The following is a 19,487-nucleotide window of genomic DNA, read 5'->3' on the forward strand; positions in this document are numbered from 1 at the left end:
TGAGTATATTTCCCACTGTAACTTAAAAGGTAAAGTATTGATTTCATGTATTTGTGAAGTGTGTCTGGAAATAAGCATACAATAATTTGCTATTTTTAATAGTTATTATTTATCAAGATTCATGTTGCCATATATATCACTATTAGTTACATTTTTGCCAATTGAGTGATTATTCTGTAAAGCCTATTGGCAGCAGGAAAAAAATCTGTTAATTTCATGTATTGCACCAGTGCTCCACAAATTTAATAGTTAGAAGGTTACCTAGGAAACTTATTAAAATGTACATTCAGATTCAATTGTAGTGATTACAATTTTACATTTCTGGCAAGTTCACCTGTGTTGTCACCCTGTTTGTAATAAGGTGTTAGATAAAAAGCATCTAGTATAATTCTAGACTACTTTGGTGCTCTTGATTAACTAACTGGGTGAGTGGATAAAGAAAATCTTTATTGAAGACATGCTATTAAGAACAAGGAAAGGAAACCTATAAATACAAATAATCTGAGCTGAAATAATCTGTTGAGAGATATGGTGAGTGATTATGACTGATAAGAGGTGGAGCCTGTGATTTTTCTAGTTGAAAACCATTGTGGGTTTGTAAGAGCACATTTATTTTTGTTTGGTTTTGATTTTTCAAGACAGGGTTTCTACTGTGTAGCCTTGGGTGTTCTAGAGTCACTTTGTAGAACAGATTGGCCCTCAAACTCACAGCAATCAACCTGCCTCTGCCTCCCTGAGTGCTGGGATGAGAGGCTTGTGCCACCACTTCCGGGCTTGAGGGCAGCACATTTTTTTTTATTGGTTTTGGTTTCTATTTGAAGATCTTCTTGGAGAGTGTAAGGGCTATACCTCCCAGTTGCTGAGGGAAGCAAGGTGCCATAGTAAGAGGTTATACCTGGTTGTAGTGGAATTGAACAAAAATACATTTATTTATTTATTACTTATAAATTGTCCCTAAAATATTCCAGTCCAGGCAGAATAGAAATCACATTACAAATTAAAGATTGTCCTGAAAAGAACAGGTTTTTCCTGACACAGGACTGACCTGTATGCCAAGAGAGACCTACTGAAAAGTCCTTTTTACAAAATAGTTCATAGCCATCATGTGCAGATGATAGATTTGTTCAACTCTCACTTTTAAATGATCTATGGCATGATAAAATGTATCAGGAATTTTTTTCCCAGATAAAGCCCTTAAATTCAACCCTATCTCAAACAGGAAAAACACCACTATCAACCCTGTACTGCTGATGAAGTTGTTTTTTATATCTACACACAAATTCAAGAATAAAATTTACTTCGATGTACCCATTACAAATCTTCAATGATTAACATTACTTGACAAAACTTATTTCATTTACATTCTGCTTCTTCTCTTCATTCACTTACTGATAATTGGCTATTTGATGCCTCCTTTCCCCAGTGGTTTAAATTGAAGTGAATCCCAGATATTGTTTAAAAATTTTTTGATAGATGCTAGAATTGCTCATTTAAGAAGGCAGAACAAAAGGAATCATGGCTTGATTACCTTGAGATTTCATCCAGTAAGTCTTTTAAATATTTTGAGTAAAATCTTCATGTATGAGCAGGACTATATTATGACCCTAGAATATCATTATGTTAAATAATCTTCCTTAGTTCTCAACTTTGTATATATCGACTCTGCTCTTCTAAAAGCATTACGTTGTACACTTGAAACCTGTTAAATGAGGTTGCATACAAGCTCCAGTCCTAGATACCTGACTGTTCCAATTATGCCTTTATACTTACACATTTTCAAGTAGCTCTTCCAAAGAGAATTTTGTTTCATTTAAAAATTGGAACCAGTTGATAATAGTATTACTGCTTTACACATCACTTAATGTAAGCCTTTAAATTTTTTGTTATTTTTATTATTATAATTTATTCACATTATATTCTGATTGTTATCCCCTTGCTCTTATCCTCCAGTTCCCACCCTCCATCACCTCCATCTGATTTACTAGGAATCATCCTAGGAACAGATATTTTCCACAACATGATTATCTCACTAGATTCATTTAGGAAACTACATAAAACTATGTATATATTCTTTCATCTAAACAAATTGGTTTGCTTTGATGGTCCTTGACCCATACAAACTGAGAGTATTCAACACTGATGGTATTAAGTATAGAAATATACTTATATTGTGAAGTCCTCCCCTTAGAAGATCTCTGTAGCTTACATTTCAAATAAAACAATATGCTGGGACGTGAAAATAAAGTTTATAAACACTTCTTTGAGATATGGTTCCAGTGGGGCCCTGGCTGTCTCAGAACTCACTTTGTAGAGACTGTCTTCAAACTCAGAAAACCACCTGTCTCAGCCTCCCAAGTGCTGGGATTAAAGGCATATGCCACCATGTCTGGCTTTTTAAAATATAATTTATTCATATTGTTTCCCGATTGTTAACCCCTCACTTGTATCTTCCTGTCCCCACCCCTTTCCTCCCTCCCTCTTCTGCCCTATTACCCTCACTTAGACCTCTGACAGAAGGAGACCTTCACCCCCATCATATGACCATAGCCTATCAGGTCTCATCAGGAGAGCCTGCTTCACCTTCCTCTGTATGCTGCTGGGCCTCCCCACCAAGGGGAAGTGATCAAATTGGGGGCATCAGAACTCATGTCAGAGCATGCCTGTCTTTTAATAAGCGCATTCTTAATAAGATTAATTCATTAAAATGACAGAATATCGATTGATACTGGTTATCATGTAATTGTGTCACATACCAATCCCATTATTCCTTTGTAGAATAAAAAGTATGTCTTGTTCTGGAGTAAATATTAGGGTCACTTTTTAGTAAAAGATGTGCTTATTATACTCTTTACTAAATTCTGTGCTTGCTATTTATCTTACAGTAAGCATGAAACATTGTATTTTTCAGTTGAACAAAAATTAATATGAAATCAAGTAAATTTTGTAATGGTGTGTCAGGGTGAAGATGGGCCACTTGAGAAAATCATTTAAAAACACCTACCTTCAAAAGAATTTTTAAAAATTTTTTATTATTAATTTATTCTTGTTACATCTCAATGGTTATCCCATCCCTTGTGTCCTCCCATTCTTCCCTCCCTCCCCTTTTCCCCTTATTCCCCTCCCCTATGACTGTTCCTGAGGGGGATTACCTCCCCCTGTATATGCTCATAGGGTATCAAGTCTCTTCTTGGCAACCTGCTGTCCTTCCTCTGAGTGCCACCAGGTCTCCCCCTCCAGGGGACTTAGTCAAATGTGAGGCACCAGAGTACGTGAGAAAGTCATATCCCACTCTCCACTCCCAAGTGTGGAGAATGTTCTGACCATTGGCTAAATCTGGGTAGGGGTTTAAAGTTTACCGCCTGTATTGTCCTTGGCTGGTGCCTTAGTTTGAGCAGGAAGGATCGAGAGGGTCTTAGAAACCTATAAGTAGAACATTATGATAGACAGATTTGGGCCCAAAAGAATTTTTATATTCCAAAAATGTAATCTTTATAAGTTGCAATAATGAGAAAGATGCAAACAGAAGTTTTTGCTAAATTGATGTAAATGTGATTGTTAAATAATTTTAAAAATTGTGGTCTTTTCATACTCCTTGAAAAACATTATTTGGTGAAAAGACCAGTACAAAGGTGGAAAGAACACATCAAACTATCTTTGGGCTTAGAAAACTAAATTTGTAAACAAAGGTATTACATTTTTACATCAACTTGTTATCAAACTTTTGTTAAAGTTCCACCTTGTGTAGGCCACATCAAGAAGCATTTTTTCTATGTGTTTGTTTTACAGTATTGCCTCTTAGCTACTGTATAAGCATTCAAGTGATTAAAAATATTTCCTGGTAAAATATGAAGATAAGCTAAAAGTCTTTACTATTTGAAATTCCACAAGGACCATATAGATGATTAACATTTTATTTAGACATATAAACAAACTATTCATGATAGTCTACAGTCTCAGTTTTATTTGACAAAAATAAAGTGAAAAACATATGGAAATAGAAATGGGATAAACAGGCATTCTCACCTGATATCACCCGAGTTTTTATTCAGAAACTACATGGAATTGGTGAGAAGAAGATATATCATTTATATTCCTCTTATTGCTGTTGGATCTCAAAACATAGGTAAATATAATAAGAAACATTTATGTGATTCTAACTATCCAGAATCACATAAGCTATCTTTTTAATTGCTCTCTAATTCTGGATACAGTTTTTTAGTAATTTTGAAAAACTCTTACTCTCATTTTCAAAATGTAATTATGGTAGTTTTCTGTCAAGGTAATTAAAACATTCACTTGTAACTTCAATAATGGATGAATAACACTTGCCACAGTTAAATATATTAATAGCTAGCAGAGTAAGAAACTGATACGTTGTTCATAAAATAGAGGGGAATTGTAAGAATTTGAAACATTAAAGTTTCATATAATAAAATATTAGTAAAATAGAAATCTTATTCATGTCAGAGAACTTAATGTTGATCTCAATTGTTATGAGAATATAAATAAAACTTAATTTCCTATCAAGACCTTTTATATATTTCTAACTCATAACTCTAGATAGTATAGTGCCACAGCCATGCTTATCCTAACTGCTTCTTAGAACAATTAATAATTAGAGTATGCTTTTAAACATTAAAGAATTTTATAAAGATTTCCATAGATGTTTTAGCACAATACTATGTATTAAACATGTAACCCGAATATATTTGTTACATTAGTACAAACTTTGATGAATAAATTTTTATACCTTTTAATTAGGTTATGTTATGAAATTTCTTTAATATATTTAAGAAATACTTGTGTTCACTTTGTAATATCATTGTAATTCAACAGACAAACTTCTAAATACATTGAAGACTCTACTATAAGATATCCTCCAAGTAAGATAAGGCTATGAAGTATATTTTACTACTATTTTTATTACTTAAGCTTTTATGGCTTTGCAATATTTCAGTGTTTGTCTGGATATCACTATGAAACATTCTACATTCTTATTGCCCTACTACTACAGTACACTATTATATGTTTTTAAGAAAGTGAATGGGATCACTTGCAGAATATATGTTTTGAAAGAACAGATTTTCCCAGGTACTCACATGTACTTAGAACCAAGTTACACAATGTATAATTTAATTAATACAGTTATTTAAAAAGATATTAGCCCATTTCCATGATTAACAAAATTAACCTCCACCTTTGACTTCTCTGTTTCCAAGATATGTTAGCCCTGTTACACACTCTTGTAGTCATAAACTTAATGTGAGAAAAGTAAATTTAGGATGTATATTTCATGCTTGTTAACTTATGTTTTAATTTAATTATCCTTTGCCTCTGTTTTGCTGAAAAACAGCACTGAAATCTTGTAGCTAAATCACATATTTAGTATAATAGAGTAACTTGTAAAGACTCTATACTTATGAATAAGTTCAACATATAGGAAGCACTCTATATAAAAATAGCAGGTTAGGTTCTACGCTGTCTGCAAACACTTTAAACACAAAGGGTTTTTTTTTCCACATTTGCAAGGTGTTATATCAAATAAGTTAATGTATAAAAAGGATTTAGATCTCCTGAATGGCTGGAGAACTCATCTGCAGAATTAAATCATCCCATTAGATTCATGAGGTACTACCGTGATTTACAATTTGATTGCATTTTAGCAGTGGAAAAATGACCATTAAAATACTGATGCAGACAAAGAAATTTTCTTTTCAGTTGAGTACTGTAAAGTGAATCCATTCATGGCTAGAAGAGAAAAAAAATGTATCTTACAATTGGTTCACAATTATTTTGAAATACTGCCATTATTACATGTATATACTAAATTATTCAGTTGGGTATGTGTACTGCTAACACAAATGTATCACACTTTTACATACTATTTTTAGAGTACCCAATAAAATGATAATCTTTCTGACTTAAGGCACGTGCTTTAAATGATTTTAAGCCAGGAGGAGGGAGATTGGGTGCATTTTCTTCTTATTGTCATATTTAGAGGTTACGTATATGCTGAAATATGCCTGCTGATAAATACGAATCTATCATTTGTGACTTATTTAAATATATTTGGAACTTCTTCCTCTGTGTTTCCTTCAGACCTTAAATATTTATTTCATTGGAGACAGAAGGAATGGCTACTACACTAAGCCCTTTAATTCTACAGATTCCCACACTGTTTTCATGGCTGAGGCACATGTAATCCAGCAATTGTTTCTGAGTCTTAACTTTCAGCATCTAATTATCCTTGAGTGAAAATGTTGTATCCTGTGTAGACCTCTTTTTGCTACCAATCTGGTTCTTGAGTTATCAAGTATGCTTATCACTTGATAATTAGTAATAGTTTCCAAGTAGTCAAAGACATTTGAAATATGATTTTAAAAGAATAAACTGTTCATGTCTTTTTATTTTGTTGGAGATTTACTAAATACTGCTTCTGCTGATTACTTAAAAAAAGTAGTGTCTAATTGCTGGGAAAGAGCATTAAAACTGAAATCATTATGTATTTTTATTACTACTGACATATTTGGACTTTTTTGACCATAAGATCATATCATTTCTTTTTTGTTTGTTTGTTTGTTTGTTTTCAAGAGAAGGTTTTATTTTGTAGCTCTGGCTGTCCTGGAATTCAGTCTATAGACCAGGCTGGCTTCAAACTCAGAGATTTGCCTGCCTCTGCCTCCTAAGTGCTGGGATCAGGGACATGCACCACCACTGTCCAAGATATATATATATATATATATATATATATATATATATATATATATATATATATATATATATATATTTAATTCATTATTTAATAACTGGTTAATTTTAGTAACAACCTAACTGAGGTGTAATGTTAGGATGTAAGATTTATTTATTTTCACCACATGTATCAAAGTACAATAAAAATTTATAAAATAACAATTCCAAATTGAAAATATGTACTCAAAGTTATGCATTTCAGAAAACAAAGTATTATTAGTAAACTGAAGTCCTCCTTATGTTCTTTGCTGTCAGCCTCTCCTTTCTCAGACTAAGCTCTTCTTGAGTTTACTAACCATGGATTTGCTTTGCCTGTTTGTAGCATTATAAACCATTTGAGAAGCAGTAGTTAACATAACACTGAAGTTACTTTCTACACTGTTTTGTATAAGATTATATATGTATGGTTTGCGAGCTGAGATTCTGAAGCTTTTTTTCTGTCCATTGTACCTGAAGAATGTTACACGTTCCCTGTGCTCATGATCAGTGAATTATTATTAAAATATCTTGCAAGATTATAGAAGTATACAATTAAAGAAAAACTTGAGCACTTTTTAAATATTAGCAAGTTTTCTCAAAATCAGCAGTGTTAAAATTTGGGGCCAGATAATTCTTTTGTAAGTGGGTTTCTTACACACTATAAGATGCATGGGTATAGATTACTTTGGTCTATTCCCAAGTAGATGCCAATATAGCTAGCGTTTAATGAAAACTGAAAATGTCTAAATACAGTAAATGCTCTGGAGTTGCAAAGTAGATGCCACTGGAGAAAACTACTATGCTAGGGAATATGTATTTCTTTGATGATCACTACTTTAACAGTTAAGAAAGCAATTGAAGTCTTAGGAAAATAGCTGGACACATTTATAAAAAAGATTTTTAAAATAATCACCCTCTTTGTAATGAGTCGAAGCATTTGGAATGGTGTTAATATTTATGTTATCTGGTTGTGTTGGAGGAAGATATAGAAAGTAAATTTTAGAGTACATATTATTTGTAAGGTTATTTGGCCTCATATTAAACTCCAGAATTTAAAACTAGAGGACTTTACAATCTATAGAGAAAATTGTTACAACTCTCTTTTCAAATTTTAAAGAAATAAGAGTACTAAGACTAAGTATCCATACCCAAGATACAAGACAAATTTAATCAGTACATGCACATTCATGTTCCGTTCCCCTTCAAATTGTCTATGACATTTGATATTTTACCTAATTTTAAAAATCTATAAATAAGTAACTAAAATGGGCTAGAATTACCCAAGTAAACTTACACAAGTCCATTTGTCTTCAGTTTTCTCAATCACAATAGTCTGTGTATCACTACCTGGTGGTATATATTCATAGTCATCATACAGGAGGCCTAGGATTGGATATTGTGTCCTGTACCTATACACCAAAAAGAGAGTTACAGGTAGTATGAAATAACTTTCATTTGTAATCACTCCTATTTCTAGTCCCTGGTTTAAATCACTTTATCAATGAATGATTAGTTTCAAATGAAATGCCTTCTCAAATATAAAAGAGCAACTGTGTTAAACAAAGAGAGGAATATGCCTCTGATCACGATGGCACACTGGTAGCACAGGGCAATTATACACATAAAAGATAAAAAGAAGTACCATAAGTACTAAACTAACTGCTTGAAGTTTTTCATGTTTACTGGATAAAGAAAGGAAAATTAAATTGATTCTAGAAAGTTTGTCAACTTAAAGTGACACAATAATGTATGCTTCAGCCATATCTTGTGTAGCAGCCCTCTCTAGTGCTAGTCTATACAAAGGAAAAGCAATATTCTGCCCCTTCTCTATTCAACAGTTCCACACACTTCTTGACAAATAAGTTCTAAAACACTAAATGAAAAATACCAAAGTAAAGAATTCTTAAATTATAAATATTATACCATTATGAGTAGGGCAATACAATCTTGTTATGTTGTACATATTTAGCATGTGAATGTACATATCCATGTAAGTTAATTTATCCATGCTTTATATGCTACTCACTTATTACTAACTTGTCTTTATTATTAGATCAATGGGTGATATCATACATAACCATTTTATTTTCGAAAGCACAAAATTATTACTGCTGAAAATTCAGAGGTATATTATACATTCTTTAAATGAACAGATTTTAAAGCATTTGCACTTAGTAATGGAAAAATTATATGGTGATCTTGATAGTATCTGTTTTAAAATCAAATAAGAAAAGACAAATTTTATATAAGGATTTATCCTATGCAAGGTTTCAGATATATACTGTAATTAATGGATCATATTCCTTTCACATAGTGGGTTACTCTTCTGACTGGGAACAATGAAAGCAACATAAAGACAGCTTTCCAACTTAAAAAACAAAGAGAATTGTTCACTAGAAGAGGAGAATAAAAATGTAGGCAGAGAGAAAGTGATACTAGATAAAAATTGGGATGCAGGATGAAGAATGAACAGACTTAGAAAAGGTAATTATATGGAGAAATCTAAAACATTTTTGTTATTCTTTTAAAAAAGATTTATTTATTATGTATATGATGTTGTATCTTCATGTACAACTGCACACCAGAAGAGGGCACTAGATCTCATTATAGATGGTTGTGAGCCACTATGTGGTTGCTGAGACTTGAACTCAGGACCTCTGGAAGATTGGACAGTCCTCTTAACCTCAACCATCTCTCCAACCTTTTGTCATTCTTAGTATGCTTTTCAGTGATAGTTAACTTTTAAAAGTAAAAAAAAAATTTCATGATGTATATGAGAAAGTATATATAGTAAAAAATAAAAAAAAAAAAATAAGAGGAAATAGAAATATGCGACATGTGCCAGGGTATAAAAGTGTTTGAAGTTAGCCGGGCGGTGGTGGCACACACCTTTAATCCCAGCACTCGGAGGCAGAGGCAGTTGGATCACTGAGAGTTCGAGGCTAGCCTGCGCTACAAAGAGAGTCTAAGACAGTCAGTGCTACACAGGGAAACCCTTTCTCAAAAAAAGTGGTTGAAGTTAGATATGCTGAAGAATACTATATATTATAAGTGCTAAAGTAAAATGAAAAAAAATATGCATGATAAACAACAGATGACTTATAATCATAAAAAATAGATTAAATAAAAAATGGACAAAAGGAAGACCAAGGAGAGTGTTGAATAGCAAACATCTAACAAGATAGTAGATTTCAACAAACAGTGTAGATAATTGTCATGAATATAAGTGCTTTTAAAATGCTTTGTCACAGCAAATTGTTCAATTGTATGAAGAACAGCTAGTTATCCTATTTAAAAATAAACAAACAAAAGAAATTTCCTAAATATAAAAACATAGCCTTAGAACAAAATGATGAGAGTATATATACCATGTAAATTCTGCTATATTGTGGGTACATTTTTGAAAAGCCAATGGATTAAAACTTTGGTTGCCAATGTGTAGCACTATTAGTAAGTGGCATGACTTTTAGGACATGAGATCTAGTGAAAGGAACTCAGGTCAATGGTCATGTACCCTAGAAGATGTTGAGACCATGGCCTGTCTTCTCAAATTTCTTTGTTTCTTGATTGTCATGAGATAAGCAGCTACTTCTGCCATGTGCCCACTGACAAATGTTCTGTCTTACCATAGGCCTAAGGGCACTGAGGCCAAACAAGCATGAACTGAAACATTGTGTAGTGGTTTGAATGAGATGTCTGTCAGAATCTTGGGCATTTGAATGCTTGCTCCCTAGGTGGTGGAGTTGTCTGGGAACTTTTAGTGGTGTGGCCTTGCTGGAGGAAGATGCCACTGGAAAAAAGCTCTGAGAGTATAAAGATTTATGCAAAACTGCTCTACAAGAAATTTAAGGTAGCCAGGCACAGTGGTGCATGTTTTTAATCTTAGCACTTGAGAGGCAGAAGCAGACAGATCTTTCAGTTTCAGGCTAGCCTGGTCTACAAAGTGAGTTCCAGGACAGCCAGGGCTACACAGAGAAACCTTGTCTCAAAAAACAAACAAACAAAAGAAATTGAAGCCCAGGACGTTAGCTAAACCCGTCAAGACCCTTTCTTCTAAGCCTGATGACCTGAGTTCATTCTTCAAAATGAGCTTGGTAGAGTGAGAAACTTGAATCCCACAAGTGGTCCTGTGATCACCGTATGTGCACCACAGCATGCACATACAAAATAAATGAATGTAACTTAAAATTTATTTAAAAATAAATTCTGAAGGAAATTTCAACAGGCATCACAAAAAATAAAAACATATATAAGTCTAACTGAGAGAATTCAAAATTATATGATCCCAAACATGGCAGAATTAAATATGAAAATAGGTAAATAATACATAGAAGTTTCAGTAACTACTTTCTATACAGAGTAGACTGGGCAGTATGTGAACATGGAAATAGGCTTGAATACCACTTAATATGCAGGCCTAGAAGACATCTATAGTATTTTAAACCTAAAAGGAAGTGAAAACATAATTTTTAATACATGTCAAATTTTGTCTAGGATAGACTAAATGTTGACTATGAAACAAACAATAACTTTAAGAGCACAACCATGCAGAGTATTCTCTAGTTAAAATGGAATGAAATAAGAAATATAAGTGAATAAATTAAGAAATTTATAAGCATTTGTAAATTAGGTGATATTACTAAACAGTAAATGAGTTAGAGAAGGAAAATACCCCCCAAAATTTCTTTACAGATGATGGCAACATATAAGACAGAGTGCTTGCGTATTATGTACAAAGCCTTATGTTCCATTCACAGCACTGGAACAAATGAAAGAGAAGAGAAAGGATATAACTTAAAACAACTACAAAAATAGAGCACACAGAAACTTATGCAATACAATGAAAGCAGTGCTGAATGAAAAATACTATGGCTATATTTCCTTTTCTATAAGAGAAGAAAAATTTCAACTTAATCCCCCAGGCTTGTATCTTAGCAACTATTCAAAAGGAGAAAGTAAACACAAAATAGTTAGAAAATAGAAATTTAAATGTTTGATAGGAGATAAATTGAACAGAAAATAGAGTAGTAAAAAAAAAATCTGAATAGTTAGTATAGATTGACCAGGAAAAAGAGAAAGGTCTCAAATTGCTAAAATCACATAGGTAAAATAAAAGATCATTATTATTGACTTTGAATAAATAAGAATGACGTGGATGTGAGAAAGAGACTTGTAGGGAAGAGGGGTGTATGACAGGTGAGAGGGAAAAAAGAGACAGTGGGAAGCAACAACAGAGTACATTGTGTGAAATTGATAAAGAACAAATTTAATCAATAAAATATAAATGGAAACTGAGAAGTTAATACAGGTTGATTAAGAAAAAAAGAAAGAACTCAAATTATTAAGATCTCAAAGGTAAAAGGGGAAATCACTTATTACAGACTTTGAAGAAATAAAATATGACTACATAAAAGTATGGTAAAAATCTGCACAGAAACAGATTTGGTAACCCAGATGAAATGAATCCATTCTTAGGAGAATACAGAGTGTAAACCTATCTCAAGAACAAACAGAAAAACTATTAAAAACAAAGTAAATCAACTTCCCACACAGGAAAACAATACTCAAATATTTGCAACTAGTAAAGTATATCAGAAATTAAAAGAATTAATGCTAATCCTTGGAAATTCTCCTGAAGAGTACTTAATTAAAAATGTACTTTTGATTTCATTCAGTAAAGTAAGTTTTAACCTGCTACCAGAACTAGAAATATATCACAAGATTAAAAGAACAAAAGCAGATCACTATTATTTGTGAATGCAGAAGTAAAGATTCTTGACAAAATGCTAGTAAACCAAGCCCAGTAACATAAAAATAATCACATAGCATGAACAAAATATTTGATTCAAACAATATAGGATTGTAACATCTTAAAGTCATTTAATGTACTATATTATTTATAGAATGGTGGACACAGTCTTTTGATCATCTAAGTGGGTACAGATTGAGCTTTAAATTTTGTAGCATGATCATAATATGGAAAAATGCCATAAAGTATAGAATTGAATATCTTCAGATTGATTTTTAAATACCCACAGCTAACATCATATATGAAAAGTAAAGAGTAAATTTCACACACCCACTTGTCAAGATCAAGAAGAGTGAAAAAACTTCCCCTTATCCCTTCTATTTAGTATTGTATTGGATGTTTCAGGGCAGTTAGTCAAGAAAAAGGAAACAAAATGGGTCCAGACTAGCTGGGCCCTGTGTAATCTCAGCACTCAGGGATTCAGAGGCAGGTGGATTTCTATGAGTTCAAGGCCAACCTGGTCTATAAAGTGAGTCCAGGACAGCCAAGGCTATACTGAGAAACCCAGTCTTATAAAACAAAAACAAAAACAAAAACAAAACAACAAAATGTAACCAGGCTGAAAATGAAGAAGTTAAACACTTCTATTTGCAAATGAAATAGTCTCATATATGATGACTTTGATGAGTTCAACTAAAAATTAAACTATTATAACACATCTTTAGCCTCGAGGGATATAAAATTAATACACAGACTACCAACTGTAATCTTATACCTCTATAATGAATGATCAGAAAATATAATTAAGAAAGCAATTCGAGTGCTTGGAGACATGGCTTAGAGGTTCAGAACACTGGTTACTCTTCAAGAAGACTGGGGCTCAATTTCCAACACACATGTGGTGGCTTAAAACCATCTACAGCCCAGTTCTGGTAGATCTAATGCCCTCTCCTGGCCTTCCTGTGCATGCAGATGGTACATAAACATACATGCAGGCAAAAGACCTATACATATAAAGTTTTTAAAAAAATAAAACAATGATACTAACAATAGTATGAAAAAAACTACTTAGGAATAAATGTAGCAAAGTGTAAGATTTATACAATAAAGACTACAAATTACTGTTGTAGTAATGGAAGGAGAACTGGGCATGGTGGTATATACACTTTTAATTTCAGAACTACTAGGAAAAATAATCTAAGGATGATTTGAAGGTGAACACTCCTGATTTAAACTTATTAAAACCTGTAGTATTAACAGTAGTGTGACAGTGACATAAAGACTGATGGACCAATGGAATAAAACTGAGCTTCTACAGTAAAAACTAGCCAATTGAAAGTAGAGAAATAATTTAAATAGAAAAATTTCCAAAGAATAAACATATATTCCATGTATATACATATATGTATGATATAATGCAAAAATATCATCACTAGTTGGAAAAATATAAATCAAAGACCCAAATAAAAACCTCAGCAAGAAAAAAAACCCTCAAATACACAAGTCAAAGCTACAAATAATAGCCTCATCAGCTCTGTTGTCCAAGAGAAGGACACTAAGAAATGTTGGCAATAGTAGAGAAACCTTAGAACGCCCATGTACTACTTGTGGGAGTGTATAATGGCACAACTTCTTTGGAAAGCAGCAAGGCAGTCTCTCAAAAAGTTAAGTAAACAGCTACAATCTTATCCAGTAACTTCACTCCTAGGCCTATACTAAAGAGAATTGAAGGACATAGTCAACACATATATAGAGATGGTCACTGTAGCATTTTTCACAATAGTCTCAAATTGGGCACAACTACATAAATATCTATCAAATGATAGGCACAATGTCATAAATAAACAACTGATCATTTGCTTTTACATCTATAGAATTTCACATAGTGTAAATTCACATTATCCTAGCCATGATAGCAATGTCTTTTAAAATATTTAATTAATTAATATTTAAATAATTAATAATTAATATATAATAATTTGCTAACATGCAAATAAATCCAAAGACATTTTAGTGATATACACATCAACAAAGAGAATAATAACTTAAATTTTATAGTAATATGCCATATAAAATAATGTGCATTACTTTTTTGTGGTGATTGTAGTCCTTCCACCACTGGAGGGTTGGTTATGGGATGAATATATTTCTTGTCTCAACTTTGATAGTTCCTTACAAATAAAAAACAATGATTCTTTAAGAAGAAATATAAGCATGACGCAGTAAGATTACTGAGAAAATCCCCCACCACTCCTCCTCCTTGGCTTTGATGTAAAGTGTTCTAATCCTACTAATGTTGATTCCCAGTACCCAAAAGGTTATACATGCCTTTTAAGAACCCCAGTAACTAAGGTGGTATATTGACAAATGTATGGAAATTGTTGTCAGTATGAGGATGTAAATTTTTTTGTTCTGAACAGTTGAAAATAAGGTCAATTACTAATAATAATAATAAATAACAAAGACATTTCAATTAAGAAAGTAGATGCAGAATTCTAACAGAAATTTATTGTGAATGTTATTGTGAGTGCCATTTAAAAATAATAGCAATAGCATATTAGCCATTATTTTTAATAGTTCCAATAGAATTTATTGTATGGCAGAGTCTGGGCTACTTGCTACTGATATGATATAATTCCTTAATGAAAGAAGAGTTCATGATTTGGAAATGAGCTCACAGGCTTTGGGGAAATTCATTGCAAATGAAATATAAAGTCAGTGTCTAGGAAATAGTAAATGGACAACACCAGTTTTTCTTTTTAACCTTCAATTCCTGCTTTCATTTCAAGTGAAAAATCTTACTATTCATATACATACTCTCATATGTAGTATAGTATGTCTTGGTATTGCATCATTTCCTTGATGTTTTGAATAAGAGCCAAGCCTTTAAGCACTAAACCACCTCTCCAGGTCAGTGTGTCCTTTCCTAATCCATGGGAATTATTTATTCTACAGAACTTAATTGTCTAATTTTTCTCCACCCTACATTTTCCTTTCCCTTTTCTTACCTCTGATTGACGCTTTATAAGAGAATCCTTCTCTTCAAGCAAACTTGTCAATTCGTGAAGCTTGAATTGGAAGTCAGTACAACTTCCTTCTCTTTTTGAAACATCTTTTTGGTACTGGTTTAATTGGGACTAAGGATTTAGAAATAATAATTATTATAATGCTTTAAAAATAAAACTTAATTCATGTAGTATAGTTAGGTCAAGTCACATAGCTAATCATAAAATTAAAAATAATATATCAATTTCCATAAATGTTTGTGGAATTTTATTAACAAAATATAATGTAAAGTATCAGTTAGAAATTTCTCTTCTTAAAATGTCTTATTTGCTGTATATGATTAAGTACTTTCTAAGCGACTGCTTTAGGCCATAGCAATAAAATAAAGCTAAGAAAACAGGTTCTTTGAATTCTGCCAAACACCTTCAATCTTAATGTTCTACTGTGACTTTTAGTTCACAAAATGACTCCTAACGCATGACTTAATGGAATATTCACAGCATTCCAAGGAGGTATTATTTTCAAAAGAGTTGAATCCCAGAAGCAGTCCATACTACTATAATAACAGCTGTAACTCAAAGAAGAGATGCCCAAGGACAAGCTTTGTTTTCCTCACTTCCACATATGTGGACATAGAAGCTGCTCGGATAAAGTGCTATCAATAATGAATGTTAGGTTAGAAAAGAGACCAGTGGGAAGATACAACTGAGGGAATAACAATCAGGATGTAATCTGAATAAATTATTTAAAAAAGAAAAAAAAGAGACCAGTGGAAAAAATTTGGTAGAATGATCAGTAAGCCTATTAACAAATTAAATTTTATTTTAGAAAAAAAATCACTGATATTAGGAGAGAAAAAGCATTGGCTATTTTGTTTATTAAGTTATTTAAATGAAAAGGCTGGAAAGATGACTCAGCTGTTAAGAGAACTGGCTGCTCTTCCAAGAGGACCCAAGTTCATTCCCAGCACACACATGGCAGCTCACAACTGTCTGTAACTCCAGTTCTAAGGGATCCAATAACCTCACACAGACATAACAATCCACAGAAAATAAAAATAAAGAAATCATGAGATATTTAAATGTATTTGTTTACATTTAATAATTCGAAGGGCTAGTTAAATAAATTCAAAAAGAATTATAAGGCAACATACTACATACTTATTTTTGAAAATATCTTAATCGTGATGTCCACCATAGATAATCAAGTTCAGCATAATATCATGTGTTGTGTGACAAAATTCTTAATATGTATAATTTGTTAAAATACAGAGAGCAAATGATCATGAGGTGTCCAGCACCAACTGATACATGTAAAACCTAACTACTGAACCAAATGCTCAGGAAACATCAAGGAAGTGAGGCAGTAAAAGTGTAAAAGCCAGATTAGTAAATCTGCTTTAAGACTGACCCTTTAGCAATGACTGGGAAATTTCATCCATGGTGCCTCAACAATATGGCTGTCTAAAAAATACCTGAAGAACATGCTAACACAGAAGGGGAAATCTTTCCACCATCTCCATCTATAGACAAAGAACTACAGAAAACTAAGAAATGCAGAGAGTGGGAGAAGTAGGCTTCCTTATGTATAAATCCCTTAGTTGGTTATTCAATATGGAATTGACAGCCTCAATACTATGTTCATACAAGTAACACTAACTGGGATGTGTTAATGTATTTGGGCATTTATAGAAATAAGCAATAACAACATTTAAAGAAAAAGAGGCCAGGATCTTGAGAGGAAGCAAAGAATGGGTATACAGGAGGAACTGTGGAGAGGAAAGAGAAAGGGGAAATGGTGTACTTATTTTTTTAATTAAAAATGTTAACTAAAGTATTTATAATCACCCAGATAAACTATGTCTTAGCTGTATAATGTGAGATATTTATTACTCTTCTCTGAAAAAACAAGCATTAAGCAATATTATGAAGGGTCTTCTACCCATCTTCCAAATACAAATTGTTAAAAATTAATAAAAATCATGACAATAAAATTGACTTCCTTCTAACATCTGAGAAGAAAATTTTTAATTAAATTTTATAATAATTTAATTTGAAAAACCAGTTAGAAGTTTTGCTGCTTTTTAATATACAGAAGTATATTTACAAGAAAAAGGTTTTAGAAAATATTTTAAAATCTTCAATTTACTTATTTTTCTTTGTAGATTTAAAGTTGTAACAATCATTTTTTAAAATAGTGGTAAGGTCAGGGAGTAGTTGTGATGGTGATTATAGTTATTATTTTTAATAAAAATTTTATTATTAATTTATCTGTACATGCCTATGTGTTCATGCTTGTATGTGTATGTAGATGGTAATAGATCTCACAGAGCTGTAGTTACAGGCATTTCAAGGATGCTTGGTCTTTTACATGGGTTTTGGTATATAAACTCTGCTCCCCATGGTTTTGTGGCAAATGTTTTTAACTACTGAATTACCTCTTGTAGAGAAATTTCAATCCAGCAACATGGCTACTCTGGTAAAGCATGGCATCCAAAGACCTATGTCTGTGTGATCAAGCTGGAATACAGACATACTCTTACCACACACCTTGAATCCCTTTGGCTGGAAAATAAACATGCTTTTAGCACACAACTATAATCTCAAACAGTGATGTCTAATTGAAGGAAGAGACAAAGTGATGAATCAGAGAAAGATTCGACAGAATGAATCAGAGATAGCATGAGCCCAACTCTCAAGACTAACAGACAGAAAAGAGAAGCTACTTAAGAACAGTGGAGCGTACAGTACAGTGGAATAGAGTACAGTGCAGGAGTCTGTGGAAACAGAGTTCAGGAGTACAGTACACTTTGGTGCAGTTCAGTTAAGTGCAGCTGAGTTCATGCAGTTGAATTTGTGGAGTTTGGTGGCAGTTTTTCCAAGCAGAGCAATTCAGTGAGAAACCAAGAGAATCCGAATGAATCAGTCAGTTTGGAGGGAGGAGTTTTGAGCCAGAACAGCTGAGTTAAAACCAGCCAGCCAGCGTTCAGAAAGCACTAAAAAGTGTGAGCTTATTCAGCTGTAAATCTTGGAGGATGAAAACATTCCAAGTCTAGGTTAGCAAATGGAGATTAGAATCTAAAGCCTTCAAAGTCCAGGCTTGCATAAGGTTATATTGCTTGGAGGCTAGAAGCTTCCAGGCCTAGGCCTAGGGATGTTTAGATAGAACTGCTCTGGGCTCAGCCTAATTCATGTATTCCTAAAGTTTGGGTACAGCTTTCATCTCATCCTATCATCAGAGGAAACAAAAACAACATTTACAAACTCTTAAACCCAACAATCACTATTGTTTAACAAGTTTCTGTAAAAGTAGGTATTTATGCAGTGTAAGATCAACATACTCTTAGCTTGCAGATTTCTCTATCTTTCTCAAGTCTCAAGTTTTTTACCATCTCCATATAATGGTTGCCAATCTCATCCATTTTAGCCTGAAGTATTGGGCCTGTGCAAGTCTCAGACACCTATACAAAACCAAAAAAAAACTTTCTATAATTGGATTCCTAAGAAGGAAATACATATTAGGTTTCAAGCTTTATTATTACATGAATACCATGTGATTAAATAAGACATTGAAATAATAAAAATGATCTGGAGTGGCTTATTGGTAAAGTTCAAGTGTCAGCATGATAAAACTTTCATTTAAGATCAACAGAAAGAGTCCAAGTACTTCTCAAGATGAAGTTTGTATTTTCTATCAACTATGATAGATTTATAATTATATAACTAGGGCAATAATACAAAAATTAGTACCTGTAGTCTAATGTTTTTATTTTCTTGCTCTAAATTACGTTTACAATATTCTAGTTCTTTTAGTCTGTATTCCATGTCTGATAATGTATGTCGAAGAGAAAGGTTATTTTCTTCCAATGTCTGACATTTTGAGCTTGAGTCTTGAAGTCCTTGCTGTAAAGAAGATACAAATCCGTAAGAATAATGCATTTTGAATTTACAGAGGATTCATTGAGAAAAATGAAGGAAATGTTTTCTCAGATTGAGTCTACTAG

General features: G+C 32.7%; 1 protein-coding gene across 4 annotated transcripts in view; it reads right to left on the reverse strand.

Annotated features, from left to right (window-relative positions):
• Positions 1 to 4,097: 4,097 nt before the first annotated feature.
• Pof1b (POF1B actin binding protein) overlaps positions 4,098 to 19,487 on the reverse strand; it is a 76,984-nt gene continuing 61,594 nt past the window's right edge. For 3 of the 4 annotated variants that reach the window (XM_051142472.1, XM_051142471.1, XM_051142470.1), the window contains 6 exons: positions 19,234 to 19,386; positions 18,825 to 18,944; positions 15,487 to 15,615; positions 14,567 to 14,649; positions 8,024 to 8,138; positions 4,098 to 5,748 (listed from right to left, as the gene is read on the reverse strand). In XM_051142472.1, coding sequence (XP_050998429.1) covers positions 5,743 to 5,748; positions 8,024 to 8,138; positions 14,567 to 14,649; positions 15,487 to 15,615; positions 18,825 to 18,944; positions 19,234 to 19,386 — 606 coding nt within the window. In that variant the 3' untranslated portion in view covers positions 4,098 to 5,742. Of the gene's footprint in view, positions 5,749 to 7,990; positions 8,139 to 14,566; positions 14,650 to 15,486; positions 15,616 to 18,824; positions 18,945 to 19,233; positions 19,387 to 19,487 lie in introns of those variants that run through there. The other variant, XM_051142469.1, reaches the window with a different exon arrangement.

This window comes from Acomys russatus, chromosome X, assembly GCF_903995435.1.
Source record: "Acomys russatus chromosome X, mAcoRus1.1, whole genome shotgun sequence".
Taxonomy (NCBI): Eukaryota; Metazoa; Chordata; class Mammalia; order Rodentia; family Muridae; genus Acomys; species Acomys russatus.